The sequence below is a fragment of the Manis javanica genome, chromosome 3, assembly GCF_040802235.1.
Source record: "Manis javanica isolate MJ-LG chromosome 3, MJ_LKY, whole genome shotgun sequence".
Taxonomy (NCBI): Eukaryota; Metazoa; Chordata; class Mammalia; order Pholidota; family Manidae; genus Manis; species Manis javanica.
In genome coordinates, this window is record NC_133158.1 from 3,459,198 (window position 1) to 3,475,361 (window position 16,164).

Here is a 16,164-nt window from a genome sequence, read left to right on the forward strand (position 1 = left end):
AGTGGGGCGGTGATGAGGGGCCACTGGGCACCAACGGCAGGGCAGCGGCTCTGGCACAGCCGCAAGCTGCCCAGGGGTCAGCACCCACAGGTGCTGAGAATGGCCACACAAACAAGGTGGGCTGGGAGCCAGGAAGCTCAAGAGGGGCCTGCGCTCCACTCAGAGCGTCAGTCAGCGCCTGCTGGGCAGTCTGCTCAGCCCCGAGGGGGCCGTGTAAGTCTGCAGGAGGCCCCCAGGCCAGGCACCCCACCAGGCCTCAAGCCCAGGCAGAGCCCCCGGCAGCTGCCTCGCTGGCCCATCATTGTTCTGCTGACGTGGTGACTCTGCGTCACGCCTTCTGTGGTGCCTTCCGTGGCTCCTGCCGCTCCCTGCTCCTCTCCCTCCTCGTGCCCTCTCACCGGCTCCCAGGGCATCCAAGTCAGCGGCAGCACTCTCAGCAAGGCCCGCGGCCCGTGCCCGGCATCCTCCCAGCTCCATTCGGGGGTGGCCAAATGGAGAGGTCACTGGGTCCCCATGCCCAGAAGAGCATGGGAGAGGCAGGCACACTGCAGCCACTCCGGAAGGTCTGGGGGCTGGCAGGGCCCTGGGGTAGGGAGCCCTGGCCCCCACTAGGAGGGGAACAGACCCTGCCTCTGAAGTTCCCATTATCCTGGAGGCCAGAGCCCTAGCCTCACTGGAGACTTTTGGGGGAATGACTTTCCAAGAGACTCAGGACAACAGAGTCCCTGGCCAGGCCCTGAGGCCACACGGGCCTGGATGGATAGACGGCCTGGCCCTCCAGGAGCTCGGAGCTTAGGGCGGGTTGCTCAGGCCCAGGCATGCAGACCTCAGCAGACGGTGACGGAGCAGCCCTCAGGGAGCTCGGGCCAGGGCGGGGCTGACTGCGATCAGCTAGGGGGCGAAGAGGGAGACTTCTGGGGATGGACACGGGGACTGGCAGCGATGAGAAGTGGTGCGCAGAGATGGGAGGGCGTGCCAGTGGGAGGGGGGTTCAGGAAAGAGAGCTGGAGGCAGGCCGCAGAGCGCTGGGCCACAGGACTGGGGGCTGTCCTTGCCCTGAGGCCACGGGAGCCAGGGAAGGGCTGTGAGCCATGGCTGTCTGAGCCTTAGGGGAGGGGTCTGCTTCTGTGCCCCCACTTCCTTGACAAGGGGGGCAGTGATCCAGACCATGCCAGTGGTGTGCGGGAGAGGCCGCAATCTGAGACGCCGTTTGCTTTAAACATGACTCCGCGCCGTCACCATCGCCCCTGCCTGGGGAGTCCTGGGGTCCATCTGCCGACACACAGCTCCCGCTTTTCCCTCTGTGTTCCCCAGCCACCAGGGGTGAAGTCCCAACACTGTTGACAATACCCAGAGGGGCCCCTGGCTCAGGGAGACCCAAGGCCAGCTGCTCCACCCACCCCCGCACTGCAGGTCAGTGACCGGACTTGGAAAACACTGGGCTCACTCATATACGGCGTGCGGGCCAGGGCTGTGTGCTCGCAATGGCATCTGCTCAGTGGCCCTGCCTCCTTTTGGTCCTGTCCTCTGGCTTGGTGGCTTCTGGCTTCCAAAAAAGCCCCTCCCGGTCACTTGGGGTAAGTCCGCTCCCTCTTCCCCATCTGGGCCTGTCACACGGGCAGAGGCCCGAGGGTGCGCAGTCCTCTCCGCGGGGTGAGGAGGAGGCAGAGGGCTGGGCCCGGAGCTGCAGCGGAAGGGCCAGGTGCTGGGAGAAGCAGGCTCCGGGACCAGGCAAGCTCTCAGATCTCCCTGGGCCCCGGTTTCCCCACCTGCCGTTTGGGGGACGCACCACAAACTGCGCACCCACTGAGAGGCTGTGAAGGTCCGCGTCTGAGCAAGGGCAGAGCCTCTAAGAAGGTCAAGCCCTGGGGCACCCTGGTGGGGAGTGCTGGGAGGGGGCTCAGGGGCCGGGGGCCCAGGAAAAGGCAGTGAATTGGAGGGTGGGGGGCAGGGAGAGAGCGCCAGCTGCTGATGCCTGCCCTGCTCCCCCCGCTGCCTGGAGACCTGGCCCCTCTGGCCTCAGTTTCCCCATGTATCCCGAGTCCCTCCTACTCTGACATGTGACTATGGGTGGGTCCTATGCCTGAAGCCCATCAAGGTGTGTGTGTGGAGTCACTGCTGAGCCCTGGCCTCAGCCCAGAGCCTGCTCCCCGACAGTGGTGGCCTTGGCCTCAGCCTGACCCCTGTGTTTGTCTTTGTTTTTGCAGAAACGGAGCCTCTCGGAAGGGGTGAGAACTTTCACCAGGGACGGGGCAGGGAGGGGCAGGCAGGATGGAGCTGGGTGCCCAACAGCTGAAGGGGTGGGCCATAGCAGCAGGTCCCTCAGAGCTGGCAAGCAGTTCACAGCCCCCTGCCCTGGCAGACGCCCACGTGGCTCAAGAGGCCGGGGAAGAGCACCGCAGACCACTCCGGCCAGGCTTTCCTTCCACAAACACTTACCAAGCCTTGCCGGCACCAGGCCCTGCGCCCAGCGCTGGGGTGCGGCGTAGAGGGGTCCTGTCACACCCTCAGAAGCCTCTCAATGTTCTGGTTTCACTGGGCTGTCTCCTGGGGCCTTCCCTCTGTCCACCACCCCCACTGGAAAGGGGAATGGGGACATGAAGCCCCCCACACACACTCCCCAAGGCCCAGGGAATTGGGCCGGGGCACAAAGCATGGGATTTCTGCCCAAGCAAAGTTGTGAAGGAGCGGAAAGAGCCGGGCCAGACGCCCCTACTGCAGAGACCTGGTGTGGCCAGAGCCCAGATGAGCAGAGGTAGCAGTAGCTGTGTGGAGGGCATCAGAGCCATAGGGACGGCCGCCTTCAGGGTGATGGGGGCACAGGGTATGCGGTGGGGGGCGTTATGGGGGAGGGGCAGCATCAGATCTGCGCTTTTTACAAGATCTCACTGGCTACAGCTGCCTGTAAACAGGCTATGGGGTTACGGAGGCAGAGCGGGGCCCCCGGCCTGCTCTCCCCGCCTCCCTTTCCTCTGGGCACCAACACACTGAAATATGAAGCTCCTTTTCCTGGTGCAAAGCTCCCCTTCCTAAGTGGCTTCTGGGTGCCGAGCTCTAAGGTGGGCTGAGTGAAGGAACCTGGGGGCCCAGGGAACGGGGAGAGGTGAAGACCGGATCAGGCCAGGCCCTCTGAAAGGGGGAGAGAGGCTTGGAAAGGCCTGAGCATGCCAGAACGAAGTCGCCTCGGAGGAGGCCACCCAGGCTTCCAACATGGGTGAGGGAGGATGGAGGGCTGCTCACCAGGCAGGGGCTCTGGAGTCTGCAGAGCATGCTGGGAAGGACAACAGCCGGGTGGAAGGCCTGGTTTCCTAGGCCGGCTGGTCACTACTGTGACCCCTGCCCTTCTACCACAGGTGGTCAAAGGCATTGAGGTCTACAGTACCAAGATCAGTTGCAAGGTGACCTCCCGCTTTGCTCACAATATTGTCACCACGAGGGCTGTCAATCGTGCAGACACCTCCAAGGAGGTGTCTTTTGATGTGGAGCTGCCCAAGACAGCCTTCATCACCAACTTCACCTTGTGAGTGTCCCCATGGCTGCTGGCTCTGGGCTTGGGACGGAGCCTGGCCAGCACAAACCTCTGGCTCTTCCCCTGCAGGACCATTGACGGCGTCACCTACCCTGGGAACGTCAAGGAGAAGGAGGTCGCCAAGAAGCAGTATGAGAAGGCTGTGTCCCAGGGCAAGACAGCTGGCTTGGTCAAGTAAGCATGGACCCCCAGGCTGTGGGGAGGACATCGGGGCTGCAGGGACCCTCAGAGATGCAAACAGAAGCAGCAGCAGCTGCCATCAGTATTGCTATTATTACTATTATAGCAAAATGTGCTATACACGTTTATTACTGCAACATTATTCCACGTGGCAGTGGAGGCATCCCAGGTTCAGGGTGGGGATGGAAATCTGAGGCCCAGGAAGGGTGGGCTCATGCAGTCTGTGAGGCAGGCACTGTCTTGCTCCCCCATTCAGGGCCTCCGGGAGGAAGCTGGAAAAATTCACGGTGTCAGTCAACGTGGCTGCGGGCAGCAAGGTCACCTTTGAGCTGACCTACGAGGAGCTGCTCAAGAGGCACAAGGGCAAGTACGAGATGTTCCTCAAGGTCCAGCCCAAGCAACTGGTCAAGCACTTTGAGGTAATTGACCCTCCTGCAGCCTCAAGGAGACCACGGGGTGCAGCAAGGGCCGGGCAGAGCCCAGACCTCAGCTGGGTGTCCGGCGGTGCGGAACAGACTGAGGGGGCGGGAGGTGCTGGGCCCCCAGGCTGGTGGAAGACACGGAGCTGGTAGGCTCTGAGGCCTTCCCCAGGGGCTGTCCCCTCTTCCCACCACCACGGGGCGGGGCGCTCTGCAGAGAGGTGGGCCTCTGGGGAAGGAGGTTTCCCACAACTGGTACACGGGACTCCTTGGGGCCAAAAGCCTTATGGCCATTCTTTGGGACTGAGAAAGAACTGCTGGGGTGTTTCTCTGGAAGGGAAATGTCCACCCAGCACTTGGCTCAGGAGCCTCGAGGTTCTGGCCACAGCAACAGGGCCCTGGGGAAGAGGCTGGGCTGGACCTGGCAGATGTAGGGTGGGTGCTGGGCCCTCGGGGGCACCCCACATAGTGTCTCCGTAATACTTATAACTGGGCATTGTATCTCCATCAGAGCTGGACCAAAGCAAATGCTTTCGTGGCAGAATCTGGGGGGCCACATGGCAGGTGGCTGAGAGAGCCTTGGGGTCAGAGTCCCCTCTCTTGTGGCCATGTTCTTGGTGGGGGACACCAGGCTGGGTGCCAGTTGTCCCGGAGGCTGTGCCCACACCACCCTGACCTGCCACATTCCCCCGGGCCTTACCCTGGGGGTTCGCCTGTGTGTTGTCACTGAGTGACACCTCCTTACCTCGACTGTTTCAGATCGAGGCAGACATCTTCGAACCCCAGGGCATCAGCTCCCTGGACGCAGAGGCCTCATTCATCACCAATGACCTCCTGGGAAGCGCCCTCACCAAGTCCTTCTCAGGAAAAAAGGTGGCGTCGATACTTCTGGGCCGGGGGCGGGGACAGGAACGGCAGCCCCAGCAGGCCGAGGGTGAGGCCTGGGGCTTGGCTGGTGTATGTGCGTGTGCATGTGATGGGGAGGGACCTCTGCCATGACCACCTTTCTCCCTGGCCAGGTGTGAGGATGCTAGACGCAGAGGGCTGCTTGCTGACAAGGGCCTGCCAGAGAGCTGGGGTCCCAGAGGCACTGGCGGGGTGGGGACCATGCATAAAGCTCAGTCCTATTCTGCCTTGGGAAGTGAGCCAGGCAGGTCACTGTACCTGTTTCACAAAAAGGACACTGAGGCCAGAGGGAGTCATGTAGATGCACTGACTCCACACGAGGGGGTACGGACAAGAGGGAACTGTGGTCCTGGTGCTGGTGGTTGGCCCTCTCCCTGAGGTCTCTGGTATTCCGGGGCCTGCTGGTCGTGTAGGGAATGAACAGATGTTCACATGAACAGCAAACCTCAGTCACTCAGGACTTCCGTCGGGGCCTGAGGAGCACAGACTCGGGGCTGCTGGCCTCTATAGGGCAGCCCCCTGACCCGAGGCCTCGCCCCACTCCCTCTTCCCGGCACCACCCTGTGCGGTACCATCCAACGTGAAGCTCCCTTTCCTAGTGCAAACCTCCCCTAAGTGGCTTCTCCGTGCTGAGCTCCAAGGTGGGCTGAGCTAAGGGACCTGGGGGGCCAGTGGAGCGGGGAGAGGTGAAAGCTGGGTCAGACCAGGCCCTGCCCCTAAGGAGGGCTGAGGTCTGCAGTGGGCAGGCCCGGCCAGGCTGAGTAAGGCCCTCCACCACCCTCCCTCAGGGCCACGTGTCCTTCAAGCCCAGCTTGGACCAGCAGCGGTCCTGCCCTACCTGTACAGACTCCCTCCTCAACGGCGACTTCACCATCACCTACGACGTGAACAGGGAGTCTCCAGCCAACGTGCAGGTAGCTGCCGGTGGGCTCCGACTCCGCCGGGCCAGGCGATCCCCTTCATGATGGAGCAGGCCGGTGCGGCCGAGTGTCCCGCGGGGCGTGGGGACCGCAGGCAGTCCAGAGCCTCTGCGTGGCACTGCCCCCCTGAGGCTGGTCAATGTCTTCCACTCACAAGAGTAGCCAATGTGAGGTTGCTAAAGGGACACTGGCCTCCAACCTCTCTCTCCGCTTTCCAGATAGTCAACGGCTACTTTGTGCACTTCTTTGCACCCCAAGGCCTTCCAGTGGTGCCTAAGAATGTGGTCTTCGTGATTGATGTCAGCGGCTCCATGTACGGTCGGAAAATGGAGCAGGTAATCCCCACGGCGCAAGTGGGGGTGATGGGTGGGAGGGAGCAGCATTTTAAATGGACAGAGCCGGGATTTCCAGCACAAGAGAATGAGAAAGGCACAAAGCACCCGCCGCTGTGCGGATGGCACCGCCCCGCCACCCCTCTCCCAGCTCCTTGCCTTTCTCTCTCCCAGACAAAGGACGCCCTGCTCAGAATCCTGGAGGACATGAGCGAGGAGGACTACCTGAATTTCATCCTGTTCAGTGGCCACGTCACCACGTGGAAGGACAGCTTAGTCCGAGCCACTCCGGAGAACATCCAGGAAGCCAGGGCGTTTGTGAAGAGTATCAAAGACCAAGGAAGTGAGAGCAAAGGGCTGCAGCGGGTTCCCCCCGGCTCGGGGTGCGGACCCTGCTGGCCAGGGCCCTGCAGACCCTACTGGGCAGAGGTGGGAGCTGGGGATCCAGGCTGATAGGGGGGTATCTTCTCTGCGGTCTAGGGAAACCCATTCTTTCTGTTACCAAACCACGATCTCAGTGCTCCCCAGGTCCCAGAGAACAAGGCCCCAGAGAACCCTTATCTTTGGGCTCCTGCTTCCCTCTCTTCCCAGTGAGGGGGCTGGGGGTCCGCGTGACCTTGTCCAAATCGCTTTCGCCATGCGCATGTGCTTCCACCCTCCTGGGACCCCCAGCACGACAGTCCTTTTGCCCCATTTGCACGAGTAAGTCGTTGGTTCGTCACTCGCTGACTCGTCCGGCCGACGCTGCCTGAGCCCCACCGTGTGCAGGCGGACTTGGCCGGCTGCCCCCGCCTCCCCCGTCTGGCACACCGAGCACCCCCACGGTGCTGTCTGTCTGTCTGTGTGCCAGTGACCAACATCAACGACGGGCTGCTGAGGGGCATCAGCATGCTGAACAAGGCCCGGGAGGAGCGCAGAGTCCCAGAGAGGAGCACCTCCATCGTCATCATGCTGACGGACGGGGACGCCAACGTTGGTGAGGCAGGCTGGTATGGCTCTGAACCGCAGCCCTGCTTTGCTCTGTGGCCAGCTCCCTGCAAGGCCTTGGGTAGCTCTTCCCAGGGGCCCCCTGAGTCTCAGAGTCCCTCAAGGGCAAGGCCCCGCCTCCTCTTGCTGGGCCCCCCCAACTCTGACCTGACAAGGGCCGTGGCCGTGACCCTGGCAGCTCTGCACATGCAGAGGTCAGCTAGCTTCAGACGGGGCTGGTCCAGAGAGCCGCCAGGGCGGGGCTGCAGCGTGAGCACCCCCTTCCCCTGCAGGGGAGAGCAGACCGGAGAAAATCCAAGAGAACGTGCGAAACGCCATTGGGGGCAAATTCCCCTTGTATAACCTGGGCTTTGGCAACAATCTGAATTACAACTTCCTGGAGAGCATGGCCCTGGAGAACCACGGGCTTGCCCGGCGCATTTACGAGGATTCTGATGCCCATTTACAGCTGCAGGTAGGCCTGTTCTTGCACACCTCCAGGCATAAGGAACTCATGACTTCCCCAGGTGGCTGTTACACTGTGTGACAGTTTCAGTTGTCAGGACCACAGCGTCTCACGCTGAGGTCTACTTCTCACCGATCAGTAGTGGTTCTCATTTTGTCCTTGGACTCCGCAGAGCAGACTCACCTCCTCTGTAGGAGAGCGAGGTCCAGCAGAGGACATTGGGTTGAATATGAATTTCTGATAAACAATGAATAATTTTTGTACTGTAAGCATGTCCCAAATATTGCTCAGGACACTGTACCAGTTTGCTGGGGCTGCTGTAACAGAGTACCACAGGCTGAGAGGCTAAAACCACAGAAACTGACTGCTTCCCAGCGGTGGAGGCTGGAAGCCCACCATCAAGGCACCGCTGCCCTGGGAGGGCCGCGAGGGAAGGCTCTGCTCCAGGCTCCTCGCTGGGGCATGTAGGGGGCCATCTTCTCCCTCGTCTCTTCACAGGGTCTCCCTCTGTGCGTGTCTATCTCTGCGTCCAAATTTGCTCCTTCCATAAGGACACCAGTCCTACCAGATGGGGGGCCTCTGCTAAAGACCCCCTTTTCACATGATTACCTCCGTAAAGACCCTGTCTCTAAACAAGGTCATGTCTTGAGGTTCTGGGGTCAGGAATTTAATGTGTACTTTGGGGGTACACGATTCACCCTAAAGCAAACATGCTTATATTAGAAATCGATTCGTTTACCTGATGTTCCAGTCTGACCGCATGTCCTGAATTCACATTTGTCGAGCCTGGCAACCCCGTTCCTCCCCAGGGCAGGTGACTGTGGACACCCCAAGCCTTTACTCTGCCTGCCCTTGGTCCCCGTGCCCCACTCCGTATCTCCTCCTGCCCTTTTCTTCTCCGTATTTCACCCCAACAAACATTTCTGGAGTAACTTTCCCTGTGCCAAGAAGTCTGCCCCTACCTTTCTTCTCCTCGAGTCTCTCCTTGGGGTGGACAGGGAGGGTCCCACCACCCAGAGGGCACAGTCTGGGCCACAGAGGTGGAGATGAGGAGCCAGCGCTGGCAAAGCCCGGGGACTCAGTGACACGCAGTGGTGTCAGCGGGAGCCCGCCCACCCGTCCTCTCCGTGCCTGCGCTGGGGGCCTCAGGTGACCAGCTCTCCGACCTGGCCTCCAGGGTTTCTACGAGGAGGTAGCCAACCCGCTCCTGACGGGCGTGGAGGTGGAGTACCCCAAGAACGACATCCTGGACCTCACCCAGAACGCGTACCAGCACCTCTATGATGGCTCTGAGATCGTGGTGGCTGGGCGCCTGGTGGACCAGGACGTGAACAGCTTTAAGGCGGATGTGAAGGGCCACGGGGTGAGCTGGGCTGGGGCCTGGGTGTGCGCAGGGATAGGGGCTGGGCACCGTTGGGGCTCCGTCCCCCAGCCGATGGGCCAGCAGCGGTAGCCCAGAACTGGACCCTCCGGCCTCTCGCCTCCTCCCCCCTGCACCACAGGCCATCAATGACCTGACCTTCACAGAGGAGGTGGACATGAGCGAGATGGAGAAGGCTCGGCGGGAGCAGGACTACATTTTTGGGAACTACATTGAGCGGCTCTGGGCCTACCTCACCATTGAGCAGCTGCTGGAGAAACGGTGACCTGGCCCATCCCTCGCGGCAGGCCCCACGCACCGCCCCATGCCCGGCACCATGCCTGGCCCCAGCAGCTCTCTGTGCCTATCCCTGTGCTGGCTGTGCTCTGGGGGGCCCCAGAGTGGGAGGCCTCAGCCATACCCGGGAGCTCCCCACATGCACCCTGGGTGCCTGCCTTCCTCGTGGCTCAGCCCCCCGGAATGCTTTCCCAGGGGCCGAGGCCAGCCCCGCTTCAGGGCTGAGCCAGCAGCCTGGGAGCAACTTGAGGGCAGGGGCGGGCCTCAGCGCCCTGCACCCCACACCCTGCATGCGCCGTGATGGTGAGGCTGAGCACAGCTGAGCCTTCTTCTGGGGGAAAAGCCTGGCAGCTGCTGGCACAGGGTCTGGCGTGTGCTCAATATATGGACACTATCAAGGGTGATTGCTGTAGTGGCCATTTCAGGTCCCTTGTGTGTTATAGGCCCAGAGAGGAAACACGGCCTGTCCACCTGTTCCGGGGGGGCTGGTGAACCAGTCTTTTCTGAATGCTAGTGGGCTCCCCCTGGGGTGAGGGACCCCGGCTGCCTCTGAGAGTCAGAGCAGGGGCAGGCAGGCAGCATTCTCGGGGCTGAGCGTCCCGCTCTGCGCCTCCCCACAGCAAGAAAGCCCATGGCGAGGAGAAGGAGAACCTCACGGCCCAGGCCCTGGACCTGTCCCTCAAGTACCACTTTGTGACCCCACTGACCTCCATGGTGGTCACCAAGCCCGAGGACAGTGAGGACCAGACGGCCATCGCTGACAAGCCCGGGGAAGGTGGGCAGAGAGTGCAGGCTGGAGCTCGGAGGCCTTCCTTTGGGGCCTGGGGCGCCTAGAAGAGGAAAGCGCCAGGCTGGGGAGGCCAGATGTGCTGGAGGGACAGGCCCAGGGGGCATCAAAGGAAAACTGGCCAAGGGCTGGGAAGGGCGCTGTGCAGGGGGGAAGACATCAGTGTGGACAGTGGGGCATAGGGGTGAATGGGAGCCTCTGAGTCTCTAAGGGGATGAGTAAATGGGCTCCCTGCCCAGGGTCGTTTCAAGGAAAGGGGTGTGGGCTGCAGCATGGAAGGGCTCAGTTAGAGAAGCAGCAGCCCTTTCAGCCTGAACATTAGGCCTGGCGCTTGCGCCCGGGGAGTGTCAGAGGAAATGGCCTGGAGAGCTGGAGGCTGGCACCAGGTCTTCTCCACCAGATCCCAAGAGCGGGGCCTGGTGCCCCTGAAGCCGGTGTGGGTGTGGGGAGGCATAGGAGGCCAGGTCCAGGACCTCCTGGTTCCGGGGGACACACAGCGGGGGCACAGCTGGCTGCCTGGCTGCCGAACAGGCAGCAAGGTGGTCATGCTGGCCCTGACAGTGGGTGTCTGTGGCTTGACACAGGTCCCCTCTCCCTCCCTCACAGGGCCTGTGGACGCAGGTAAGCTTCAGCCAGCAGCTGGGAGCCGTCCCCGGGGAGACAGGACACTGGGCATGCCCAGCCCACAGAGGGCCCTCAGGACCCCGGGCTCAAGTCCCAGCTCTGCGGCCAATGTATGAGCAACCCCGCGTGGGGCTCTGCCTTCTCTGGGCCTTACCGGGTCCTCATTGGTTGACTGGGGTGGCTTCTCCTGACCAAGGAGGGGCGATCAGTCTGAGAGCGTTCATTCAGTGACCTGAAAAAAAAGCAAGCCATTTCCTGCACGGGGCACTGACACTCCATTAATCCCACAGCAAGCCTTTAAGGGTTTTTACAGCGAGGAAACCGAGTCACATAGAGCTTGCCTATTTGCACAAGGACTCTGTCAGCAGGTGGCCAAGCTGGGACTTTGGCCCAGGCAGTCTGGTTTCAGCACTGGGCTGGGATTCATGGCATTCTGAGCCTCTCTCAACATAAAATTGGCACCTCACCCCCTACAAGGCCACTGCCCCTGGCAGGGCTTCCCTAACCCAACAGCCTGCCCGTCTCTAGCAACACGGGCAGACGGTCCCAGTGCAAGCAGCACATTTGGGCTGGGCCATCGCTTTCCCTCAGAAGAGCCCTGCCGAATGTACAGTTCCTGGTGTATGTGCGTGTGTGTGCGCGGGTGGGTGTGTTACTCCCAAGGATGGCAGATAGCTGTGAGCCTCACCCAACCCCAACGTGGGGGTCTGAGTTCCTGGGTCGGGGACAGTATCTGCTGTGAGCATTACTCATGATGGTCTGTGATCTAATGGCTTGCATTTTAGCCATGCCAAAATGCCATGCCCCTGGCATTAAAATCACACCCATCTTTCCAACAGTCCTAGAAAGGGGCTCCTTGGGTATACCTCCAATTCCCAAGCCTGAACTTAGGGTCATGTCTCCACCCTGGATCTGTCAGTGTTGGGGCCCCACTGGGGGCTTGGAGCCCTTAGACAGGTAGAAGGCTGGGATTGGGGTGTGCATGGGGGACTGAGTGAGCCCAGGACACACAGCTCACGGCTGCCCTTTGCTTTATTTCAGTGACTCCCTCCTCAGTTTACCTGAGTGAGTACCTGCCGGCCGCTGCCGCCCCTCACCCCACCTGCAGCAAGGCCTGGCCCCAGTCAGCTCTGGAGTCTTTCCTGAACTGGCTCTTGAGACAAACAGCTGGTTGGGGTCCTGAGGAAATGGGGTGGGAAGCAGAAATGGGAGGGGCATGGGCCAAACTCTGGGGGGAGCCCTGGTGCCCCTCCAGGCCCGCCCGCCGAGCTGAGGCCTCTCTGCACCCACAGCCAGCTACCAGCCTCCTCAGACCCCCTACTACTACGGTGAGTAGGCCCGGGCCCCAGTGCCTCCTGCCTGTCTGGGAGTCTGCCCCACGGGGGCCAGGGTTTGGGGGAAGGCCCCTGGATGGTAAGAGGCCCCCAGAGTCAGCCCCCACCTGATGTGCCCTCAGTGGACGGGGACCCCCACTTCATCATCCAAGTCCCAGAGAAGGGCGATGCCATCTGCTTCAACATCGATGAAGCCCCGGGCACGGTGCTGCGCCTCATTCAGGACCCTGTCACAGGTGAGGCCTGGGGGTTGGGGCTTTTCCTGGCGAGGCCTGGAGCCCCAGTAGGCACAAGGGCAAGTCCTCATTCTGCCCATGGGCATCCACCTCTCAATGCAGATTACATCCTGGAGGGGGCTGTTCAGAGACACATGCTCACCCAGCCTCCCCAGGGCTGTGGTGTGGAGATAGTCAGATTAAGGCTGACCTGTGTGCAGAGAACAACTTTTCTTGGAACAGCACTGCCTGACCCAGGAGGGGACAGGTCCACGTGGCTGACCCAAGCGTGTCGAGGACAGACGGGGGTGGCTCTGGAGTCCTGGTCTCTCCATGGGCCTCTGCCCTGCGGCCCCTCATCGAGTCCTGCTGAAGGGGAGCTGTGTCCCTGAAGGCCAGCCTGGACTCAGAAGCCTCGCTGGTCTCTCCGAACCCATCCCTCTGGCAGGCCTCACGGTCAACGGGCAGATCATCGGTGAGAAGAGAGACAGCCCTGATTCCAAGGCCACAAAGACATACTTTGGCAAAGTGGGCATTGCCAGGGCCCCCATGGACCTCCGGATCGAGGTGACCCCGGAGAAGGTCGCCCTGTGGAATGGGGCTGCACAGAGCACCTTCAGCTGGCTGGACACAGTCACCATCACACAGGAAGGGTAACACCACACTCCTGGGTCCCTGGGGGGCGCTCCGGTCGGCGGGTCTGAGGGATTTGGACAAACCCAGGATGGAAGATTCACAGGGCTCACAGGAGAGACTGGTGGTTCGGGGGGTTCAGGCCCTGCCCTCCTGAGCTGGTGGCTGGACAGCCCCAGGACCGGCCTCCAGGAAGTGAAGTGTGGACACAGGCATTAGATGAGCTGGCGACCTGACAACGGCCATCATCCCCACTTAAATTTTCCCTGGATGAACTTGTTAGCTCTCAGCTCCTTGGCCTCTCCCATGTCTTCAAATCGCCCAGTGCAGGGCGGGCAGGGCAGGAGTTATTCCCACTGAGGCTCGGAGGAGGTAACACGGGAAGCCGGCAGCAGAGCTGGGGCTCAATCCCGTCCCCAGACTCCCAGGACAGCCCCGCCCCTGTGCCCAGAGAAGCAAGGAGCCACGCAGGGGACGGCACGGTGGACCCACACGAGCATCCCCCCGAAACAGTTTCCAGAGTCTGTGGTCTTAGGCGCACATACAGGAAGGCGCTGCCAGGACGCCCTTGTTCAGCTGCCCAGGGTGATGGCTGCTGGGCCCCACTTGCTGACCGCGTCTCTCCTAGGCTATCCGTGAGGATCAACAGGAAGGAGAACATGGTGGTCTCCTTTGGCGATGGGGTTACCTTTGTGGTTGTCCTGCACCAGGTGTGGAAGAAACATCCTGTCCACCAGGACTTTCTGGGCTTCTACGTGGCGGACAGTCGCCAGATGTCGGCACAGACACACGGGCTGCTGGGTATGGAATGTTCCAGCTTCAGGTGGTTCAGGACACGTGGCAGAGGGAGAGCCATGAACCAGCACACAGCACCCCAGCCAGCCTGCGCACCAACCCTGGCCGAGGCCGTGTTACCCGTGGTGATGGCAGGGGCTGATGGTGTGAATGTTTTATTCCCAGGACAATTCTTCCACCCCTTTGACTTTAAAGTGTCTGATGTCCACCCGGGCTCTGATCCCACAAAGCCAGATGCCACAATGGTGGTGAAGAACCACCGGCTGACAGTCACCAGGTGAGGGAACCCCTCAGACTTCCTGACCCTGCCCGGTACTGAGACAGGAGAAAAGAGCCCTCTGTGCCCACCACATCGGCCTGCCAGCCTCGCCTTCTGAGGGGAACTCTCATTTTCCTCTGGGGTTCTGGCCCCCCAAGGCCCCTCCCAATCAGGGAAACAGAAAACTGGGCCCCCTAAGAGGAGTAATCAGGCGACCCCATTCGTGACCAAAGAGCTCAGGACGCCCAGAATTGACGCCTTCACATCCTTGCCAACCTCGGGTCCAGAGTGCAGTCTTGCCCGCCTGGGTACCAGGGCCCCTCTCTCTGTCCCTTCAGGGGCTCCCAGAAAGACTACAGGAAGGATGTCGGCACCGGCACGAAGGTTGCCTGCTGGTTCGTCCACAACAATGGGCAGGGGCTGATTGATGGTGTCCACACCGACTACATTGTCCCCGATCTGTTCTGAGCAAACATGCCAGCTCCTGCTGAGATGGCTGCCTCGGCTCACCTGGCGTGTGGACAGGGACACAGAGGGGGACCGAGGGAGGGCTCGGACAATAAAGGCTGAGGGCAAGACTGCCAGGAGCCTCCGTGTGCCTCTCTGTGCCCCTGCGCCAGGGAACAGGCAGCTGGGGCCAGAGGCAGCGCAAAGGAGGGGCCGGCCGCTAGGGTATGGAATGTTCCAGCTTCAGGCCGTTCAGGACAACTTCCTAGGCCCTCCACCTGTGTGGCTGGGACAGGCTGGTTGGGGTGGCACTCTGGGATCCAGTGTATGACGGTTTGGGGAGAAAACAATGGAGATCTGACTGAACAAAGGGGCCCCGAGAAGCTGGCAAGGACTGAGTGCATGGGATTCCAGGAGGATGGTAGGAAAGTCCGGGGTCCTGGCTAAGGGGCTCCAGTCGGGGCTTTCAGGCCTTCAGGTCCTTCTACGGCTCCGGAGCAGGGTCCCCGGCAGCCAACTGTGCATGCCATTCAGCCCTCCATCCCCAGCCTCTCACCCTCCAGCCAACAGCACATCCGTTCACCCACCCACCCACCGAGGCACTAGGCATCCATCCATCCATTCAGCAGGTAAACCCAACATTCTGGGCCAGGATCCCGGGGCACACAGCTTCGTGACCCAGTTCCTATTTGCATGTGTGCTCCGTGTTTGCCTCCAGCTGGCCTGGGAACCCCTGGGCCCCTCCAGCACACCTCACGATGATCACCTGCTCCGCCCCGATGATAAGTCTTGGGAGGGGTGGGAGGTCAGTGGGTCCCTGAGAAGGGGCTCCGAGCACTCTAAGCCTGGTCGGCCCTCTCTCACCTGAGCAACTGCAGCTGCCCCTTCCTGGGTGCCCCTGCTCCAGAGAAAGCTTCTGCGGGGCAGAGCCGTCACCGCCTGCCTGAAACCGTATACGAGGTACTCTCACCTGTTGCTCTTGGGACAAAGACCCAAGTCCTACCCGCGGCCTCTCCAGCTTCATCAACCCCACACCTCAGGTGCTCCCCGCCGCTCAGGTCCAGACACAGGCCGCTTCCAGTTCTGCCCAGGGAAGCTTCCTGCCCTGGCTCCTCCCTCTGCCTGAGGGGCTAGGACAAGCTGGGCAGAGGGCAGCCACCCTGTTGAAGGAAGCAGTGGGCGCCTTGCCTGATGGCAGAGCAGGGGCCACAGGAAGGCCAGAGGGTCGTGAGTGCCGGTGGGGCTGGGGTAGACTTGGCATGGGTTCTAAGGAAGTGCCCCTGCTTCTCACTCTGGGGCCCCTACCCAAGCCAGAACCATACCTCCCGGGCCTCACAGGGGGCCCGGAGAGGGCTCTGGGGAGAGAAGTCCAGGAGAAACGTTCATTAGAGGCGGCCCAGGCGGCTAGCAGAGGCCCCTACGGACCGGTGGCCGTTCGTGCTCCAGGGAGGGCCCCGTGAGACACGGCTTGAGTGGCTGTGGCAGAGGCTCGGTGGGGCTGACAAAAAGGGCCAGGCCTGGGAAGGGACCCTAAGGTGGGCAGACCCTGCCCGCAACTTGGTTCCAGGCTGCAGCGCAGCTTCAAACCAGCCACACTGGGGGGCGGGTTTCACATCTGTGGAATGGGGCCAAAGCTCCGCCCAGGTGGGGGTGTGCCGAGGCAGCACCATTTGGGTTCCCCCTCTGGCCCCCCAC

At 61.5% G+C, this 16,164-nt stretch overlaps 1 protein-coding gene across 4 annotated transcripts; it reads left to right on the forward strand.

Moving 5' to 3' along the window:
- Window positions 1–1,423: 1,423 nt before the first annotated feature.
- On the forward strand, window positions 1,424–14,606 carry ITIH3 (inter-alpha-trypsin inhibitor heavy chain 3). Of its 4 annotated transcripts, none has more exons than XM_073230701.1 (22): window positions 1,425–1,577; window positions 2,208–2,228; window positions 3,354–3,520; window positions 3,599–3,703; window positions 3,966–4,128; window positions 4,888–5,001; window positions 5,823–5,948; window positions 6,173–6,289; window positions 6,461–6,629; window positions 7,137–7,262; window positions 7,546–7,727; window positions 8,896–9,081; window positions 9,221–9,360; window positions 9,996–10,150; window positions 10,769–10,783; window positions 11,828–11,851; window positions 12,079–12,114; window positions 12,243–12,356; window positions 12,784–12,988; window positions 13,679–13,769; window positions 13,929–14,040; window positions 14,361–14,497. In XM_073230701.1, the coding sequence occupies exons 1-21, from the start codon at window positions 1,485–1,487 to the stop codon at window positions 14,013–14,015; spliced, it is 2,436 nt and encodes an 811-aa protein (XP_073086802.1). In that variant the 5' UTR covers window positions 1,425–1,484; the 3' UTR covers window positions 14,016–14,040; window positions 14,361–14,497. The 4 variants fall into 4 exon arrangements, with proteins under 4 accessions (XP_073086803.1, XP_073086802.1, XP_073086801.1 ...); XM_073230699.1 differs by having other exon boundaries at window positions 1,426–1,577; window positions 13,597–13,769; window positions 14,361–14,606; XM_073230700.1 differs by lacking the exon at window positions 10,769–10,783 and having other exon boundaries at window positions 13,597–13,769; window positions 14,361–14,606.
- The last annotated feature ends 1,558 nt before the right edge of the window (window positions 14,607–16,164 follow it).

Excerpts from the sequence above, each read along its gene's own strand:
- ITIH3 (XM_073230699.1), top strand. The coding sequence starts at position 1,485 with ATGGCATCTGCTCAGTGGCCCTGCCTCCTTTTGGTCCTGTCCTCTGGC. Across the intron at positions 12,115-12,242 it reads TCAGACCCCCTACTACTACG|TGGACGGGGACCCCCACTTC; the intron begins GTGAGTAGGCCC and ends ATGTGCCCTCAG. Across the intron at positions 13,770-13,928 it reads ACAGACACACGGGCTGCTGG|GACAATTCTTCCACCCCTTT; the intron begins GTATGGAATGTT and ends TTTTATTCCCAG.